The 16,891-nt window shown below is 41.2% G+C and overlaps 1 protein-coding gene across 3 annotated transcripts in view; it reads left to right on the forward strand.

Moving 5' to 3' along the window:
- The window catches only part of slc31a1 (solute carrier family 31 member 1), a 19,511-nt gene extending 3,612 nt beyond the window's left edge, over positions 1 to 15,899 (forward strand). For 2 of the 3 annotated variants that reach the window (XM_037691851.1, XM_037691852.1), the window contains exons 2-4: positions 15,320 to 15,452; positions 15,532 to 15,604; positions 15,727 to 15,899. In XM_037691851.1, the coding sequence (XP_037547779.1) occupies positions 15,333 to 15,452; positions 15,532 to 15,604; positions 15,727 to 15,899 (366 nt within the window). In that variant the 5' untranslated portion in view covers positions 15,320 to 15,332. Of the gene's footprint in view, positions 1 to 6,449; positions 6,456 to 15,319; positions 15,453 to 15,531; positions 15,605 to 15,726 lie in introns of those variants that run through there. The other variant, XM_037691853.1, reaches the window with a different exon arrangement.
- The last annotated feature ends 992 nt before the right edge of the window (positions 15,900 to 16,891 follow it).

Genomic DNA, 16,891 nt, shown 5'->3' on the forward strand with positions numbered 1-16,891 from the left:
ACATTTTTATGGTTACTGGTGTACACAAGTTTCTATGGTTACTGGTGTACGCAAGTTTCTATGGTTACTGGTGTACGCAAGTTTCTATGGTTACTTATGTATGCACATTTTTATGGTTACTATTGTATGCAAGTTTCTATGGTTACTGGTGTACACAAGTTTTTATGGTTACTGCACGTTTTCATGGTTACTGGTATATGCACATTTTTATGGTTACTGTTGTATGCAAGTTTCTATGGTTACTGGTGTATGCACGTTTCTATGGTTACTGGTGTATGCACGTTTCTATGGTTACTTATGTATGCACATTTTAATGGTTACTGGTGTACACTAGGGCTGGGCAACATGGCCTAAAATCACTTTTACAATATATTGAGCAGTTCACCTTGATAACGATAAGTGGACGATAACTGCAACCGCCCCCACCCCCAAAAATAATGTGATAGGCCGGCGTAAATAATTCACAGCCAGTTATATTAATGGCATAATTCCTTTTTTATTGCCACTATAACGAACTTCAAAACTACAGCTTCTGCAAATAAATGAAGAAAACTTTTACTTTATTTTATTTTACTTTTAGTTGTTAATAGTTTTTGAACAAATAAGCACAACTGAACAAATTTAGAAGTATAAAATAACTTAACTTTCCTGTAAACACAATTAAAAATACTATTATAAATGAAATGGCAGCACGGTGGCTCAACCGGCAGTGCTGCTGCCTCTCAGCGAGAAGGTCCCTGGTTCAAATCCCGATCCAGGGGCCTCTCTGGGTGGAGTTTGCATGTTCTCTCCGTGCATGCGTGGGTTTTCTCCGGGTGCTCCAGTTTCCTCCCACAGACCAAAAACATGCATGTTAGACTGACTGGTAACTCTAAATTGTCTCTAGGTGAGTGAGAGAATGGTTGTTTGTCTCTTATGCCCCTTTTCCAGTGTCACGGCGCGGGTCGGATATTTCCGGCTTCATGCACGTTTGAGGTCTTTCCACTGTTCCTGTGACCGGCTCGCCTCCCTAAATTCTGGCCCGGCTTCTCAAGGGGTCCAATCGAGCTGAGCCGTGACGTCAGAAACACTGTCGGTCATTGATTGGTCGGGGGGAGGAGTCTGTGGAGTCTTTCCAAACAACCCGATCCACCATTTTTTTCTCTACCGCTTGCCATTAGCGATAACACGAGGAGCGTATCTTTTAGTATTTTGAAGCTATAAAAACAATAACATCAAAGCCGTGGTCAAATGCAGAAGTGCAGGTGTTGTTGTGCTTGGTGGCCGACGAAAAAAGTCAAAGCGAGCTAGATGGAGCGATTGGAGGGTGGTTTGGACACGGCCACTGCTCTACTTGAATCATTTACAGAAGATGGTGAGTGTTTTCTAACTTTAAACATATTTTAAGTTACTCATCCTATCGGTTCTGAACATATTTTTAACTAACAAAAGAGGCTGACGCCATAATAGGACAACGTCGGTGCTACGATGCTAAGCTAATTTGCATAAATGCTAACTGTCCTCCGGTCCCGTTTCTCACTGTATTTTATCCAGAACGTATTTCAGCGCGTGACGGTTCATCTCTAAACTCCACATTAAACCCTCCAAGCCTCCCGGCTCCTGCTCCTGCTCCTGCTCCATCAGAGGAGTCTGCACCTGACAGAGCTCCATCACAGCCCAGCTGCACCTCACAGAGCAGCACAACGCTGCAGCTTCTGTGCTCTGTAAGAACAGATGCAACTGTTCCACATCACTTTATTTGTGCCGATAAGGACTTGATTTATTTTATTTTTAAAGTAAAAAAAAGTTGAATAAATACTGAATACACATCACATGTTGAACATGTTGTGGGATAAAATTATGTACACAGGGTCCCAGTTACAGACAATAAAATGTAAAATAAAAACAGTAATAAGATCTAAGATATGAACTAAGAAAAATATCAACTAAAAAACATCTACTAATAATACACTAAGCACTAATAGCAGTAAACAAACAATACGTCAAACAGCAACATGAACTAGAGTTTGTGCAGCCTTATGAATATATAACCAGGATAATCATGTTGCTGCTGATCTGTTTCATGTTGCTGCTGATCTGTTTCATGTTGCTGCTAATCTGTTTCATGTTGCTGTGTTCATTCGTGCTCGTCTATTCACACAGACTCATGTCCGTGCTGCTGTTCGCGTTTAGTTTTTATGCTATTAGTGCTTATCATATTTTTAGTTGATGTTTTTCTTAGTTCATATCTTAGATCTTATTACTGTTTTTCTTTTATATTTTATTGTTGGATGTAACTGGGACCTGTGAACATAATTTTGATTGATGACGGTTGATAATGATAACTTAAAAGTCTTTGCTATTTTACGCTTGGTAACACCATTCTGGTATTGTTGCACTATTTTTCTGCACAACAATGGTGGAATTGGTGATCCTCTTACCATCTTGTCTTCTGAGAGACACTGACACTCTGAGAAGCTCTTTTTATACCAAATCCTGTTTTCAATTGACCTAATTAGTGTTAATTGGTCTTCCAGCTGTTCATTATATGCTCAATTTCCTTTTGCCAGCAACTTATTGCTACTTGTCCCAACTTTTTTGGGATTTGTTGACACTGTGAAATTTTGAATCAACATATTTTTCCTTTAAAATGTTACATTTACTCAGATTAAACTTTTGATCTGTCATCTATGTTATATTACGAATAAAATATTGACATTTGCCATCTCCACATCATTACATTCAGTTTTTATTCACAATTTGTTTAGTGTCCCAACTTTTTTGGAATCCGGTTTGTAGAACGGTGCTTTATGAAGTTCGGTCCATTTCCTTCTATCAATTGACCGGCAGTTCTGCCACTTCCAATATGGCGGCCGCTCCGACGTACCGCCACTACGGGCCAGCCCACTCAACAAGGTGTGCATTAAAACTGTTTCACCAGTTCTCTGTTGTGCCCTGGTAGATGACAATAGCCAATCAGTGATGGAGAAAGGTCAGAGGAGCTTTGCTATAAAATAATGATGAATGATTGATTGAAATGTGTATATAGTAAGTTAACTCAAAAACCGCCCAAATTATCCCCACCTGCCCAAAGCTATTTTTACCCGCAAAGTCAGAATGAAAACTGCCCAATTGGCAGTAAACCGCCCAATCTGGCAACACTGAGCCTTTAGGGTGTTCTTCTTCTAATATGTTTAGTGGTGGCTAGTAAATAGCTTAAGGGAGCACTATCACCAGGTGGAAAGACGAGTTGGATTCTGGTCCACGCCTACAGAGCCGGTCCAGAAGTGTAAATGGAAACACAACGACACATGAGCCGATTGAGCTGACCCGAACTTACCTGATCCGCACCCCAACAGTGGAAAAGGGGCATTAATGGCCCTGTGATGGACTTGTGACCTGTCCAGGGTGTACCCCGCCCCTCGCACAGTGATTGCTGGACATGGGCACCAGCGACCCCCGTGACCCAAAATGTAAGAAGCAGGTAAAAGATAATGGATGGATGGATAAATGAAATGGTCACATTTGAGTTGTCAAGTATTCCCTTGTAAATAAAACTAAATAATAAAAAATAAATTTCACATTTGCCATTTGGAAAAGTAAGCAGTGAGTTGTGCAAATATAATGTCATGTGCAAAGGCCTACCTCTCTTGAACCCAAAATGTTGCCAGACGATTGATGACATTATATATATATTTTTTAATTGGCTGGTCTTCTTCCTCCTGGACCAGCTCTGCCGCTGCTGCTGCCGTTTCAACATTCGAAATTTCCTCCATTTTCTCAACAGCACCATCTCTTTCACTTCTTGTTACTGACTGGATGGGATGGAGTCACGTGACTACAGACTGCATGTAGCGCAGCGTCTTAAAGGGACATGAGCATAGCTTACCTATACACAGCCAAAAGACAAAACAACTTTTATTTTTATTTTTTTAAAACACTGAAAATACCAACATGGGCAAAATAACGTTGATCATTGTCATAAATTTCGGTGTTGGTTAATTTTCGGTATATTGCCCAGCCCTAGTGTACACATGTTTTTATGATTATTGGTGTATGCTTGTTTCTATAGTTCAAGGTCACTGTATCTTTGTCATTCACATCACATGTGGTACATGAGATAGAACAAAACTATGTACACAGGGTCCCAGTTACATCCAACAAAAGTACAAATTGTAAAGAAAAACAGTAATAGGATCTAAGATATGAACTAAGAAATGCGCAAAACTAAGAATACACTAAGCACTAATAGTACAAAGCAATGCGCCAAGAAACAGCAGCACGAACATGAGTCTGTGTGAGCAGATGAGGACGAATGAACACAGCAACATGAAATAAATCAGCAGCATGAGATCAGCATCATGGATAGTCAGCAGCACATATCAACAATCAAATGGCATTACAGTGATTTTTTTCACATTAATTTTCACAGTGATAATCATGACTAGGGATTCATTAGTCTAACAGCCTCAGGGTAGAAGCTGTTCCTCAGCGTAGTGGTTCTGCACTTAATGCTTCACAACCTTCTGCTTGAGGGAGCGGGACAAAAAGTGTGTGTGCTGGGTGAGTGGGGTCCTTCATGATGCAGGTGGCCCTCTTCCAATAATCCAGGTATAAAATCCAACATTTTTCAGTCAGGTCATCTGGACAGTTTCTTTTTTTGTGCTGAAACGTTTCGCCTTCGATCCGGAAGGCTTCATCAGTCAAGCTGGATTATTGAGCATGGACTTTGTTGTTTTCAACCAGTTTGACAAGACTGTCAACAAGGAAGAGGGCTGGCAATGGAGGAGGGGCGTACCAAAGAGCCCATCTTATCACAAGCAGAACTGGTTTGTTCCACTTTGGAGTAAGATGTTGGGGGAAGAATCAGTTTGTTGTGCGTTTCCTTGACTGATGAAGCCTTCCGGATCAAAGGTGAAACGTTTCAGCACAAAAAAAGAAACTGTCCAGATGATCTGACTGAAAAATGTTGGGTCAAAATACTGCAGTTCTGGGCCAAAAAAGAGGTCAACAGAACAAAATTTAACTAAGGTATCAACAAATGGAACTATAACACAAACTGAAGCCACTGATTGGGGGTGGGGGACAAATTAAACTGATTAAACTACCAGTTGTGTCGACAAAACAAACTGATAAAAATAGTGCTAAACAGCAACCTAAAAACAATAAATAAATAAATTCACAACAAATCCTACCTAGACAAAAATGTAAAAATCAGATCACAGAACCCAACTTCTCCCTCTTCTGACATACCACATGGCACAGTCCAGCCAGACTGATCTTCTGATCTGATGCAGCTGGGGCTGGCAGAAAAACTTCAGCAGCATCTCCACAGGAACCGGCTCAACCTTTCTGTGTGGCTGCAGGTTCTGCTGTCACAGTCTCCAACTCACATTCAGTGAAGTTCCTCTTTTTCTTTAAGATGGTGCAGAGAACAGATTCCTCAGGTGCAGGGCACATTTAAATCTATTGACATATCTAAATAGAGGCGTGGCGAGGAAGGAGTCAGGTATTCCCTCATGTATGCTCAATTCCACATTGATTGGGACAAACAGGAAATGTGCTTGGATTCATGCACGGGCACGGTTTCATACATCTGGATGTTTTTGTGTGTACTCTGTTGTCTTGATTTAAGCGTACACCACTTTTCAGTAGGAAATCCACACATCTTTGTACATGAGGCGCCAGGACTGGACCAAGAAACTGGACCAGGAAACTGAACCACATCCATCAGTTTATTATTTTAAACTTCAGGCAACTTGTTTAACGGGATCCTACAAAACAATAACGCACACAGAGGCTCGACCTGCAGGAAGTCCAACCGTCTGGCGCCAAACTCTCAACTTCCGTCTGTTCCAACAAGCCACAGCCTTTACCTGACAGATAAGCAACAACAAAGTGTAGAACAGTGTTTGAACCTCATCACTGAAGTTTTCAGCTGATTGAAGAAGAAAAAAAATCACAGTATATAACAACAACAAACAAGTTCAGAAAAAAGATCAACAACCCAGAACAGGAAGTTCTGTGTGATGGGACAGTATGCATAATGTACGGGGAACATATTCAGAATCTGGTTTTGCTTCACATTAGGCCAGTAGAGTTGCTTCCCAAACCTGGGGTTCTGGCAGGTTCTGGACGTGAGCAGGGAGTGACAGACAGTGGTGCTGTCTGGTCCTAACTAGAAACGGGCTCTTAAGTATTGCCGTCGGCAACGCTTGACCTTCCGGTTAACGTTAACGATATTGTAATTTAATCAAAGAGCTCTGATTGGTCTGTTCTGGCCACTGTAGCCTCAGGGCCTGTCAACCAATCAGATTACAGCGGAGCATATGCTCTGTGATAGCAGAGCGTTACCATGGATACAACTATCAGGCGAATGTTATGGCAGCCGTGAGGGCATCAGTGGTCAGTCTTTCTGAATCTTGAGGACGAGTCAGCATCACACAGGAGCAGCTGAAATCAGCAGGCGAGCTCAGGTGAGTGAGTTTTTGTCAGCAGCAAATCTTGAGGTTAAGGTCGCATCGAGATTAAGTCATGCCACGATTAGTCATGTTGAATAAAGTTCAAAATTTCAAGCTGTCATGTTGAAATAAGTCGTCATGTTGAGATTAAAGTAGTAATGCCAACATTTAACCTTGTGTCAAAACTTTAACAAATTATTTTAAGATTCAAATTTGGTATTTTGAGATTAAAATAATTCTACTGACAAAAGTTCTTGTGTTGTGAAAAGGTTACGTCATTAGCTTATCCTAAAAAGCGTCATGTCGAGGATAAGTCTTCTCATTAAGGATAATGTCTAGATTAAGCATAGTCTCATCAAGGTAAAGGTTGTCTCATCGAGGTTAAACGTTGTCTCATCGAGGTTAAACGTCGTCTCATCGAGGTTAAACGTCGTCTCATCGAGGTTAAACGTCGTCTCATCGAGGTTAAACGTTGTCTCGTTGAGGTTAAACGTCTTCTCGTCGAGGTTAAACTTGTCGAGGTCAAACATCGTCTCGTCGAGGTCAAAAGTTGTCAAAACTTTAACAAATTATTTTAAGATTCAAATTTGGTATTTTGAGATTAAAATAATTCTAATGACAAAAGTTCTTGTGTTGTGAAAAGGTTACGTCATTAGATTATCCTAAAAAGCGTCATGTCGAGGATAAGTCTTCTCATTGAGGATAATGTCTAGATTAAGCATAGTCTCATCAAAGTAAAGGTTGTCTCATCGAGGTTAAAAATCGTCTCGTTGAGGTTAAACGTCTTCTCGTCGAGGTTAAACTTGTCGAGGTCAAACGTTGTCTCGTCGAGGTTAAACTTGTCGAGGTCAAACGTTGTCTCATCGAGGTCAAACGTCGTCTCATCGAGGTTAAACGTTGTCTCATCGAGGTTAAACTTCGCCTCGTCTAGGTCAAACGTTGTCTCATCGAGGTCAAACGTTGTCTCGTCGAGGCCAAACGTCGTCACGTCGAGGTCAAACGTCGTCACGTCGAGGTCAAACGTCGTCACGTTGAAGATAAATGTCTTACTGAGGTTGAACGTCATCTCATCGAGGTTAAATGTCTCATTCAAGTTAAAAGTTGTCATATTGTGCTTAAATGTTGTCTCATCGAGGTTGTTGTCGTATCAAGGTTAAATGTTTTCTCATCAAGGTTAAACATAGTCTTGAGGTTAAACATCGTCTCATTGACGTTAAACGTCTCATCGAGGTTAAAATTTGTCATGTTGAGGTTAAACATTGTGTCTGAGGTTAAACATCTTCTCGTCGAGGAGAAACATTGGCTCATCGAGGTTAAATGTTGTCTTATCGAGGTTAAACATAATGTCATTGAGGTTAAACATCGTCTCATCAAGGTTGAATGTCTTTATGTTGATGTTAGATGTTATCTCATCAAGGTTGAATGTCATCTCACAAAGGTTAAATGTTTCACTGAGGTTAAAAGTTGTCATGTGGAGTTTAAATGTCATCTCATCGAGGTTGTCATCTCACTGAGGTTAAACATTGACTCAAGGTTAAAAAACTTCATGTCGAGGTTCGACGTCATCTCATCGAGGTTATACATGATCTCATCGCTGTTACACGTCTCATTGAAATTAAACTTTGTCTCATCGAGGTTAAATGTCGTCTGGTCGAGGTTAAACATTGTCTCATCGAGGTTAATAGTTGTCATGCCGAGGTTAAACGTGTCTTTGACGTCAAAAGTTGTCTCATTGAGGTCAAAAGTTGTCTCATTGAGGTCAAAAGTTGTCTCATCAAGGTCGAACGTCTTCATGTCGAGGTTAAATGTCATCTCATCGAGAAGGGTTCTAAGCTCATCATCTCATGAAGGTTCAATTCAGTTTATTTATATAGCACTAAATCACAACAAAGTTGTCTCAGGGCACTTTACAGGAACATTCACATAAAAGCCAATTAGTAAAGTTCTCTATCTAAGGAATCCAGCAGACAAGATGAATCTTGGCTTCGTTGCAGTCTCCCATCCTGAGCAAGCACAGTGGCAAGAAAAAACTCCCTTTTAAAAGGAAGAAACCTCCAGCAGAACCAGGCTCAGGACAAGCAGCCATCTGCTTTGACCGGCTGGTTGAGAGGACAGGAAGGAGAGACAGACGAACACAGAATGGTAGGTCCAGGTATAGGTCCAGGTGTACCTGAAAGACAAAAACATGTTAAGGATAGAAAAAATAGTTACAAATACAAAACAGGTTGAGCAGAGTGAAAAGGTGTGGTCAGTTTGTCCTCCAGCAGTCTAAGCCTATAGCAGCATAACTAAGGGGTAGCTCAGGAAACCCAAGCCGACCCTAACTATAGGATTTAGGAAAAAGAAGAATCTTAAGCCTAGTTTTAAAACTGGATAATGTGTCAGCCTCATGGACAGAGATTGGAAGTTGGTTCCACAAGAGAGGAGCCTGATAACTGAAAGATCTGCCTCCCATTCTGCTTTTGTAAATTCTAGGAACCACAAGTAAACCTGCAGTCTGAGAGCGAAGTGCTCTGTTAGGAAAATATGGAACAATAAGATCTGTAATATAAGATGGAGCTAGGTTGTTGAGAGCTTTGTAGGTTAGAAGTAAGATTTTGAATTCTATTCTGGATTTGACAGGGAGCCAATGGAGAGAAACTAAAACTGGAGAGATATGATCTCTCCTACTAACTCCAGTTAAGACTCTGGCAGCAGCATTTTGGATCAACTGAAGACGTTTTAAAGATGTTTTTGTACAACCAGATAATAAACCTTTGCAGTAGTCCAGTCTAGACGTGACAAATGCATGGACCAGTTTTTCTGCATCATTTTTAGATGAGATGTTTCTAATTTTAGTGATATTACGCAGGTTGAAGAAGGCAGTTCTAGTAACATTTTTAATGTGGGGGATAAAAGACATGTCCTGATCAAAAATAACACCAAGATTTTTAACATTAGAGCTGGAGGACAGATTAATGCCATCTAAGGAGGGAGACAGACTGACAAATTAATTCCTAAGGTGCTCAGGTCCAAAAACCAAAACCTCAGTCTTGTCTGTGTTCAACAGGAGAAAATTAAGAGTCATCCAGGTTTTTATGTTTTTAATACATGCTTGTAGTCCAATTAGCTGATTGGATTCATTGGGTTTAATGGACAAATATAATTGTGTGTCATCAGCATAACAATGGAAATTTATTCCATGCTGTTTAATAACTTTACTTAATGGAAGCATATATAAAGTAAAGCATATTGGCCCAAGCACTGAGCCCTGAGGAACTCCATGACTAACTTTGGTGTATGAAGAAGATTAATTATTTACATTTACAAACTGGAATCTATCAGATAGATATGACTTAAACCATTTTAGAGCCGTTCCTGTAATCCCAATATCATATTCAAAACTCTGTAGTAAAATATTGTGATCAGCTGTATCAAATGCAGCACTGAGGTCTAACAGGACCAGTATAGACACAAGTCCATTGTCTGAGGCCATGAGAATATCATTAGTGACTTTCACCTGTAGTTTCTGTGATGAGCTCTAAACCCCGACTGAAACTCTTCAAACAGATTATTTCTTTGTAGATGTTCACGCAACTGACCTGCAACTATTTTCTCTAGAATTTTTTGAGATGAAAGTTAGATTAGATATAGGTCTATAGTTGGTCAGAATATCTGAATCAAGATCAGACTTCTTAAGTAAAGGTTTAATTACAGCAACCTTAAAGTGCTGTGGTACGCAACCATTCATTAAAGACTAATTAAGTAGATCCAAAATGTGGACATTAATTAGGGGAAATACCTCTTTAAACAGTCTGGTTGGGATGGGATCTAGCAGGCATGTGGATGGTTTGGATGAGATTATTATTTTTGACAATTCAGAACTCAACAGGACAAAAACTGTCCAAACATAAATCAGGCTCTAGTGACATTTTTAAAGTTGTCTCATTTGACGGGACTAGAGATAGTAGAAGGAAGGATGGTTTGAATTTTCTCTCTAAATGAAATAATTTTATTTATAAAGAATCTCATGAAGTCATCACTACTTATAGTTGTAGGGATACATGGTTCAACAGAAACTGGACTTTTAATTAGTCTAGCAATAGTACTAAACAGAAACCTAGGGTTATTTTTATTCTCCTCTATTAAAGATGAGTAATATAAAGTTCTCCGTTCTAGAAGGGTTGTAAGCATCATCTCATCAAGGTTAAATGTCATCTCATCAAGGTTAAACATCTCATTGTGGTTAAAAGTCATCATGTCGAGATTAAATGCCATAGAGGTTGAATGTCTTCATGTCAAGGTTAAGCCCCCAGTATACTCCCGCATACGTCCGCTCACGCGTACGTACGCGTGTACTGTACGCAGAGGGTTCAGACTTCATGCTCAAGAGTCGACCCTGAGCAGCTGCAGAGCATCTTCACAGACAAAGGGCGTTTACCTTCGGGACAAATTGAGTTAGTTGATTGGTCATTTGCTGACACGCCTACTGGATTGATTGACAAGTCAAAAAAAAAAAAAGAGCACTGGCAGCCTCAGCTGCAGCAGTGTTCTGTGTTTATGTTGTGTTTATATTGTGTTTATATGTTGTTAATAAAAAGTTCTTAAAAAAAATAAAACAGGGAGCGCTGGTTCTGCAGCACACACATCAGACCAACCCACCAGGAAATCTCCAGACACTCCCACAGCCACGCTGGACCTGAGTTTAATTTGCTTGTGACAAATTCTTTCATTTCTCACCATTTCAGTCATGGCATCAACGGAGGAGGAAGAGATCACTTGCCGTTTGGCAAAAAAACAAAAGAAAAGGCCAGATCAGGGATGAAGAAGGGGAATTTAATACATTGGTGTCGCATACAAAACAGTCCTTTGCTGGGCAGTTTATTGTGCGACACCGCGTACGCATATGCGGTCGTAAAAATTGAGTTTTGCGCGGACACACCCTGGGGGGTACGCTCTTACCTCTGCGTACATGCGTACCTCCGCGTATGGACGTACGTGGGAGTATACTGGGGCCTTTAATTTGTGAAAAGAAACCATCATTGAACGGAGCGGAAGCCTCCATGTTCAACTGTCCCCCTCTTACAATGCTGTTATTGCTAGTATTACTCAGCCCCCTGTGAATAGAAAACACCTATCAGTCTGCTAACGATCCATCGTTAGGCTGATGGTCCTTCTTGATCATGTGAGCAGCTGGTTTTGGCTGTCAGCAGCAAAGTGGTTGATCCACTACGAGAAGGTGTTATTTATAAGACTGAGCTGAATACAGCACCTCAGACTGAAGAAGTCTTTCGGATGAAAGATGAAACGTTTCTACTTTTTTTGTTATTGTTTTTTGAATGTCCAGAGGACCAGACTTTAGTTTTTTAGATGTTTCTACCTGGATTGTTGAGCATGCATCAGGATATTTTGAACCACTTTGGCCAGGATTGCCTCAAACTAGTTAGAGAGTTTGAGAAAACAAGATCCTTCAGAAGGCACAGACCCAGCTGCTGAATGAACGGGTGAGACGGACCTATTTTACTATTGAGGTCTTGAAGGCCAAAGAAGAGCACATTGAACAACAACTAACAACGTGCCTAGATCAGACCACATTTCAGCAAGTGATGGACTGTACAGATCAGGCACGCTTAGCACAGCATGTCAAGTCCAAGACTTGACAACAAAACTTCTCAGTGAGGATTAGTCTAGCAATAGTACTAAACAGAAACCTAGGATTATTTTTATTCTCATCTCATTTTATTCTCATCTATTATTCTCATCCGATTGAGCCCGGATTGTGACTCGGAAGGCGTGACCCTAAAGCCAACTGGTAGACTTCAAGTAATGCTAGATAGTCTAGGATTTCCCTATTATAAATACCCAGGTACACCTGGCTTCAAATGACAAAAAACAGAAGTAGTGTACAAAATATATTTTATTTATTCCTTTCAACAACATTAAACACATTCCTTTATTATATATATGTAAAACCTAATAATTACAACCAAAGACAAAAATTAGCTAAACAAAACCCACTATAAAAAGAGTAGTTATGGTTAGGTGGCAACACAGAAAGTTTACTATGGTGGCTTTAAAGTGCTAGTGCTGAAGTGCTATTTCACTAACGGCACCCAACCAGCCATATGTGGCTATTCAAAAATATTTTCCTTAACAGCAGTAGAAATGTCCCACTTGCCATTCAGGGCTTGTTACATTGCCTGATGAGCACTGTACCAGCACTCACACTACAACCACATGCAGCAACAGACCAAACAGCCAACGCCCTAGAGAATCAAATGTTTGGCGTGTACACCTAGTGCTTATATACACTAATGAGCCAAGCAACACTGAAGGTGGAGGCGGGAAAACAGGGCAAGGTGTGTTCAGGGGCCCAACCAAGAGTGGAAATTTACAGCCAATTTTACATTGAACTAATAAACCACGCGGTTACAACTGATTGACAAACTCAGCTGGAGCAACACCACCAGCCTGATCAAGAAATCTCATCAGAGACTCTACTTCCTCAGACAGCTGAGACGAGCTGGTCTGGGAAGCTCAGTCCTCACCTCCTTCTACAGGTGTGCAGTGGAGAGCATCCTGTGCTCCAGCATCAACGTGTGGCATGGAGGCTGCACAGCTGCAGAAAGAAAAGCTTTGCAGAGAGTGGTGAAGGCTGCACAGAAGATGTTGGAGTCAGTCTCCCCACCATCACAGAAATCTACACCTCCAGATGCAGGAAGAGGGCCACCTGCATCATGAAGGACCCCACTCACCCAGCACACGCACTTTTTGCCCCACTCCCCTCAGGAAGGAGGTTGAGGAGCATTAAGTGTAGAACCACTAGACTGAGGAACAGCTTCTACCTTGAGACTGTTAGACTCATGAATCTCTAACTAGAATAATCACTGTGGAAAAAATCACATAATGTTGTTGCTGATCTGTTTCATGTTGATGTGTTCATGCGTGCTCATCTGCTCACACAGACTCATGCTCATGTTCATGCTGCTGCTCAACGTAATGTTTTTATGCTATTAGTGCTCAGTGTATTTTTAGTTGATGTTTTTCTTAGTTTATATCTTAGATGTTATCATTGTTTTTTTTTTTTTTACATGTTATTGTTGGATGTAACTGGGACCCTGTGTACAGTGTCTTGCAAAAGTATTCGTCTGCCTTGAACTTTTCAACCTTTTGCCACATTTCAGGCTTCAAACATAAAGATATAAAATTTTTATTTTTGTGAAGAATCAACAACAAGTGGGACACAATCGTGAAGTGGAATGAAATTTATTGGATGTGTCAAACTTTTTTAACAAATGAAAAACTGAAAAATGGGGCGTGCAGTATTATTCGGCCCCCCTTGCATTAATACTTTGTAGTGCCGCCTTTTGCTGCAGTTCCAGCTGCAAGTCTCTTGGGGTTTGTCTCTATCAGTTTTGAACATGGAGACACTGAAATTTTTGCCCATTCTTTCTGCAAAACAGCTCGAGCTCAGTGAGGTTGGATGGAGAGCGTTTGTGAACAGCAGTCTTCAGCTCTTTCCACAGATTCTCGATTGGATTCAGGTCTGGACTTTGACTTGGTCATTCCAACACCTGGATATGTTTATTTGTGAACCATTCCTTTGTAGATTTGGCTTTAAGTTTTGGATCATTGTCTTGTTGGAAGATAAATCTCCGTCCCAGTCTCAGGTCTCTTGCAGACTCAAACAGGTTTTCTTCCAGAATGGTCCTGTATTTGGCCCCATCCATCTTCCCATCAATTCTGACCATCTTCCCTGTCCCTGCTGACGAAAAGCAGGCCCAAACCATGATGCTGCCACCACCATGTTTGACAGTGGGGATGGTGTGTTCAGGGTGATGAGCTGTCTTGCTTTTCCGGCAAACATATCGTTTTGCATTGTGGCCAAACAGTTGGATTTTGGTTTCATGTGACCTGAGCACCTTCTTCCACATGTTTGGTGTCTCCCAGGTGCTTGTGTCAAACTTTAAACAACACTTTTTATGGAGATCTTTGAGAAATGGCTTTCTTCTTGCCACTCTTCCATAAAGTCCAGATTTGTGCAGTGTACGACTGATTGTTGTCCTATGGACAGACTCTCCCACCTCAGCTGTAGATCTCTGCAGTTCATCCAGAGTGATCATGGGTCTCTTGGCTGCATCTCTGATCAGTCTTCTCCTTGTTCCAGATGAAAGTTTAGAGGGACGGCCGGGTCTTGGTAGATCTGCAGTGGTCTGATACTCCTTCCATTTCAATATGATTGCTTGCACAGTGCTCCTTGGGATGTTTAAAGCTTGGGAATTTTTTTTGTATCGAAATCCGGCTTTAAACTTCTCAACAACAGTATCTTGGACCTGCCTGGTGTGTTCCTTGGTCTTCATGATGCTCTCTGCTCTTTGAACAGAACCCTGAGACTATCACAGAGCAGGTGCATTTATACAGAGACTTGATTACACACAGGTGGATTCTATTTATCATCATCAGTCATTTGGGACAACATTGAATCATTCATAAATCCTCACTGAACTTCTGGAGTGAGTTTGCTGCACTGAAAGTAAAGGGGCCCAATAATATTGCACGCCCCACTTTTAAGTTTTTTATTTGTTAAAAGAGTTTGACACATCCAATAAATTTCATTCCACTTCATGATTGTGTCCCACTTGTTGTTGATTCTTCAGAAAAATTAAAATTTTATATATTTATGTTTGAAGCCTGAAATGTGGCAAAAGGTTGAAAAGTTCAAGGGTGCCGAATACTTTCGCAAGGCACTGTACACAGTTTCGTTCCACCACATGTACCACATGTGGTGCAAACGACAATAAAGAATTTCTGACTCTGACATCAGCAGGTGTGTTAACAGGAGGAGGCGAAGTCAGGTACAAAGAGATGAAGTGTTTATGATGTTTTGTGTGTCCTGGCAGCCATCATAAAGTCATGAACCACAGCGACATGCATCACACGCACCATCTGCAGCACACCATGGCTCCGCCCACCAGCACTACACACGACCATGTAGGAGGGAATGATGGAGGCCACGGAGGTCATATGGGCATGGTGAGTGCCAGTAACCTGACCTCAGTCACATGACCCTCAGATATATAATCACATTGTGACGTTTGTTTTGGTTACTCAGGTGATGACTTTCTACTTCGGCTACAACAATGTGGAGCTGCTGTTCACGGGGTGGCTCATCAACTCACCTGGAGGTCAGAGTCACACGGCCATCGTGGCGGCTTTACACAGTTTATCATGACGACACACATTTTTTTGGTGCTGTTTTCTCTACGGGCTGCTGTTAACCCCACTCCTCCACTTCTTGTCCAATCAGAGATGGTTGGGGCCTGTATAGGTGTTTTCCTATTGGCTGTTTTGTATGAAGGCCTGAAGATTGGGCGCGAGGCACTGCTGCGACGCAGTCAGGTCAACGTGCGCTACAACTCGATGTCGCTGCCGGGAACCGACGGGACGATGCTGATGGAGACACACAAGACAGTTGGGTAGGTTCCTCTCACACATACACACAGGAAGTGGTGGAAGAAGGCGGAGTCAGTGTTTGAGTGATAGAACTGACTTTATGATGTTTCCTGCCAGCACAGTGATTGACAGACGGATGTCGACAAGTGGAGTATGGCAAGTAGGGCTTTAACAGAGTACTCGAGTAATCTACACATCGATTGCTAGGACATCTATCGAGGTTAAAAATGTAACGTCGAGTGTCCGTAGTGACGTCATATTATGTGACCACCGTATGACCGTAGGGGGCGGTGTTGCACTGTTGCAGGTCACAAGTATGGTGTAACACCGGGTCCAATCCACCGAACCAGAACCAGCTTCCTCTTGTTTCACAAACAAATAGCAAAAAATATTAATCTCTAAACCTATAAAAAAAATCTATAAACATATTAATCTCTAAAACTAAACTTAATGCACACCACAGCTGGCGGTGGTGCGGGGTGGTCGACCCCCCCCCCCCCCACACACACACTGTTAAGTTTCGTTTTTGACGTGCTGCATGTTTCTTCACGTTTGCAGTTTAATAATAATAATAACTAATAGTTAAATTTTTCCTGTGACTTATTTGCAGTATGATAAATGGTAGGAGCATAATATATGTTCCCAATGTTTTGTTGGTCTTTTTTTGTAAATAATTACCTTTTTTTTGCGGTTTTATTTATTTATTTATTTTTGTATCTTGAGATCTATGACGTCATAAAATACTTAAGTTCTACTCTGGTTTTATTATGTTAATGTCGAGTTAAAAAATTATATACTCGTTCAACCCCTAGTTCCATCTAATGAAATCCTAATTTCATCTGATAGAGTCTTCAGTCCATCCGGTGGAGGCCTCTGTTCATCATGGTGTCGGTAGTTCTCGATCCATCATAGTGTCAGTAGTCCTCGATCCATCATGGTGTCGGTAGTCCTCGGTCCATCATGGTGTCGGTAGTCCTCGGTCCATCATGGTGTCGGTAGTCCTCGGTCCATCATGGTGT

The sequence above is a fragment of the Nematolebias whitei genome, chromosome 18 (assembly GCF_014905685.2).
Source record: "Nematolebias whitei isolate Nwh7 chromosome 18, NemWhi1, whole genome shotgun sequence".
Classification (NCBI taxonomy): Eukaryota; Metazoa; Chordata; class Actinopteri; order Cyprinodontiformes; family Rivulidae; genus Nematolebias; species Nematolebias whitei.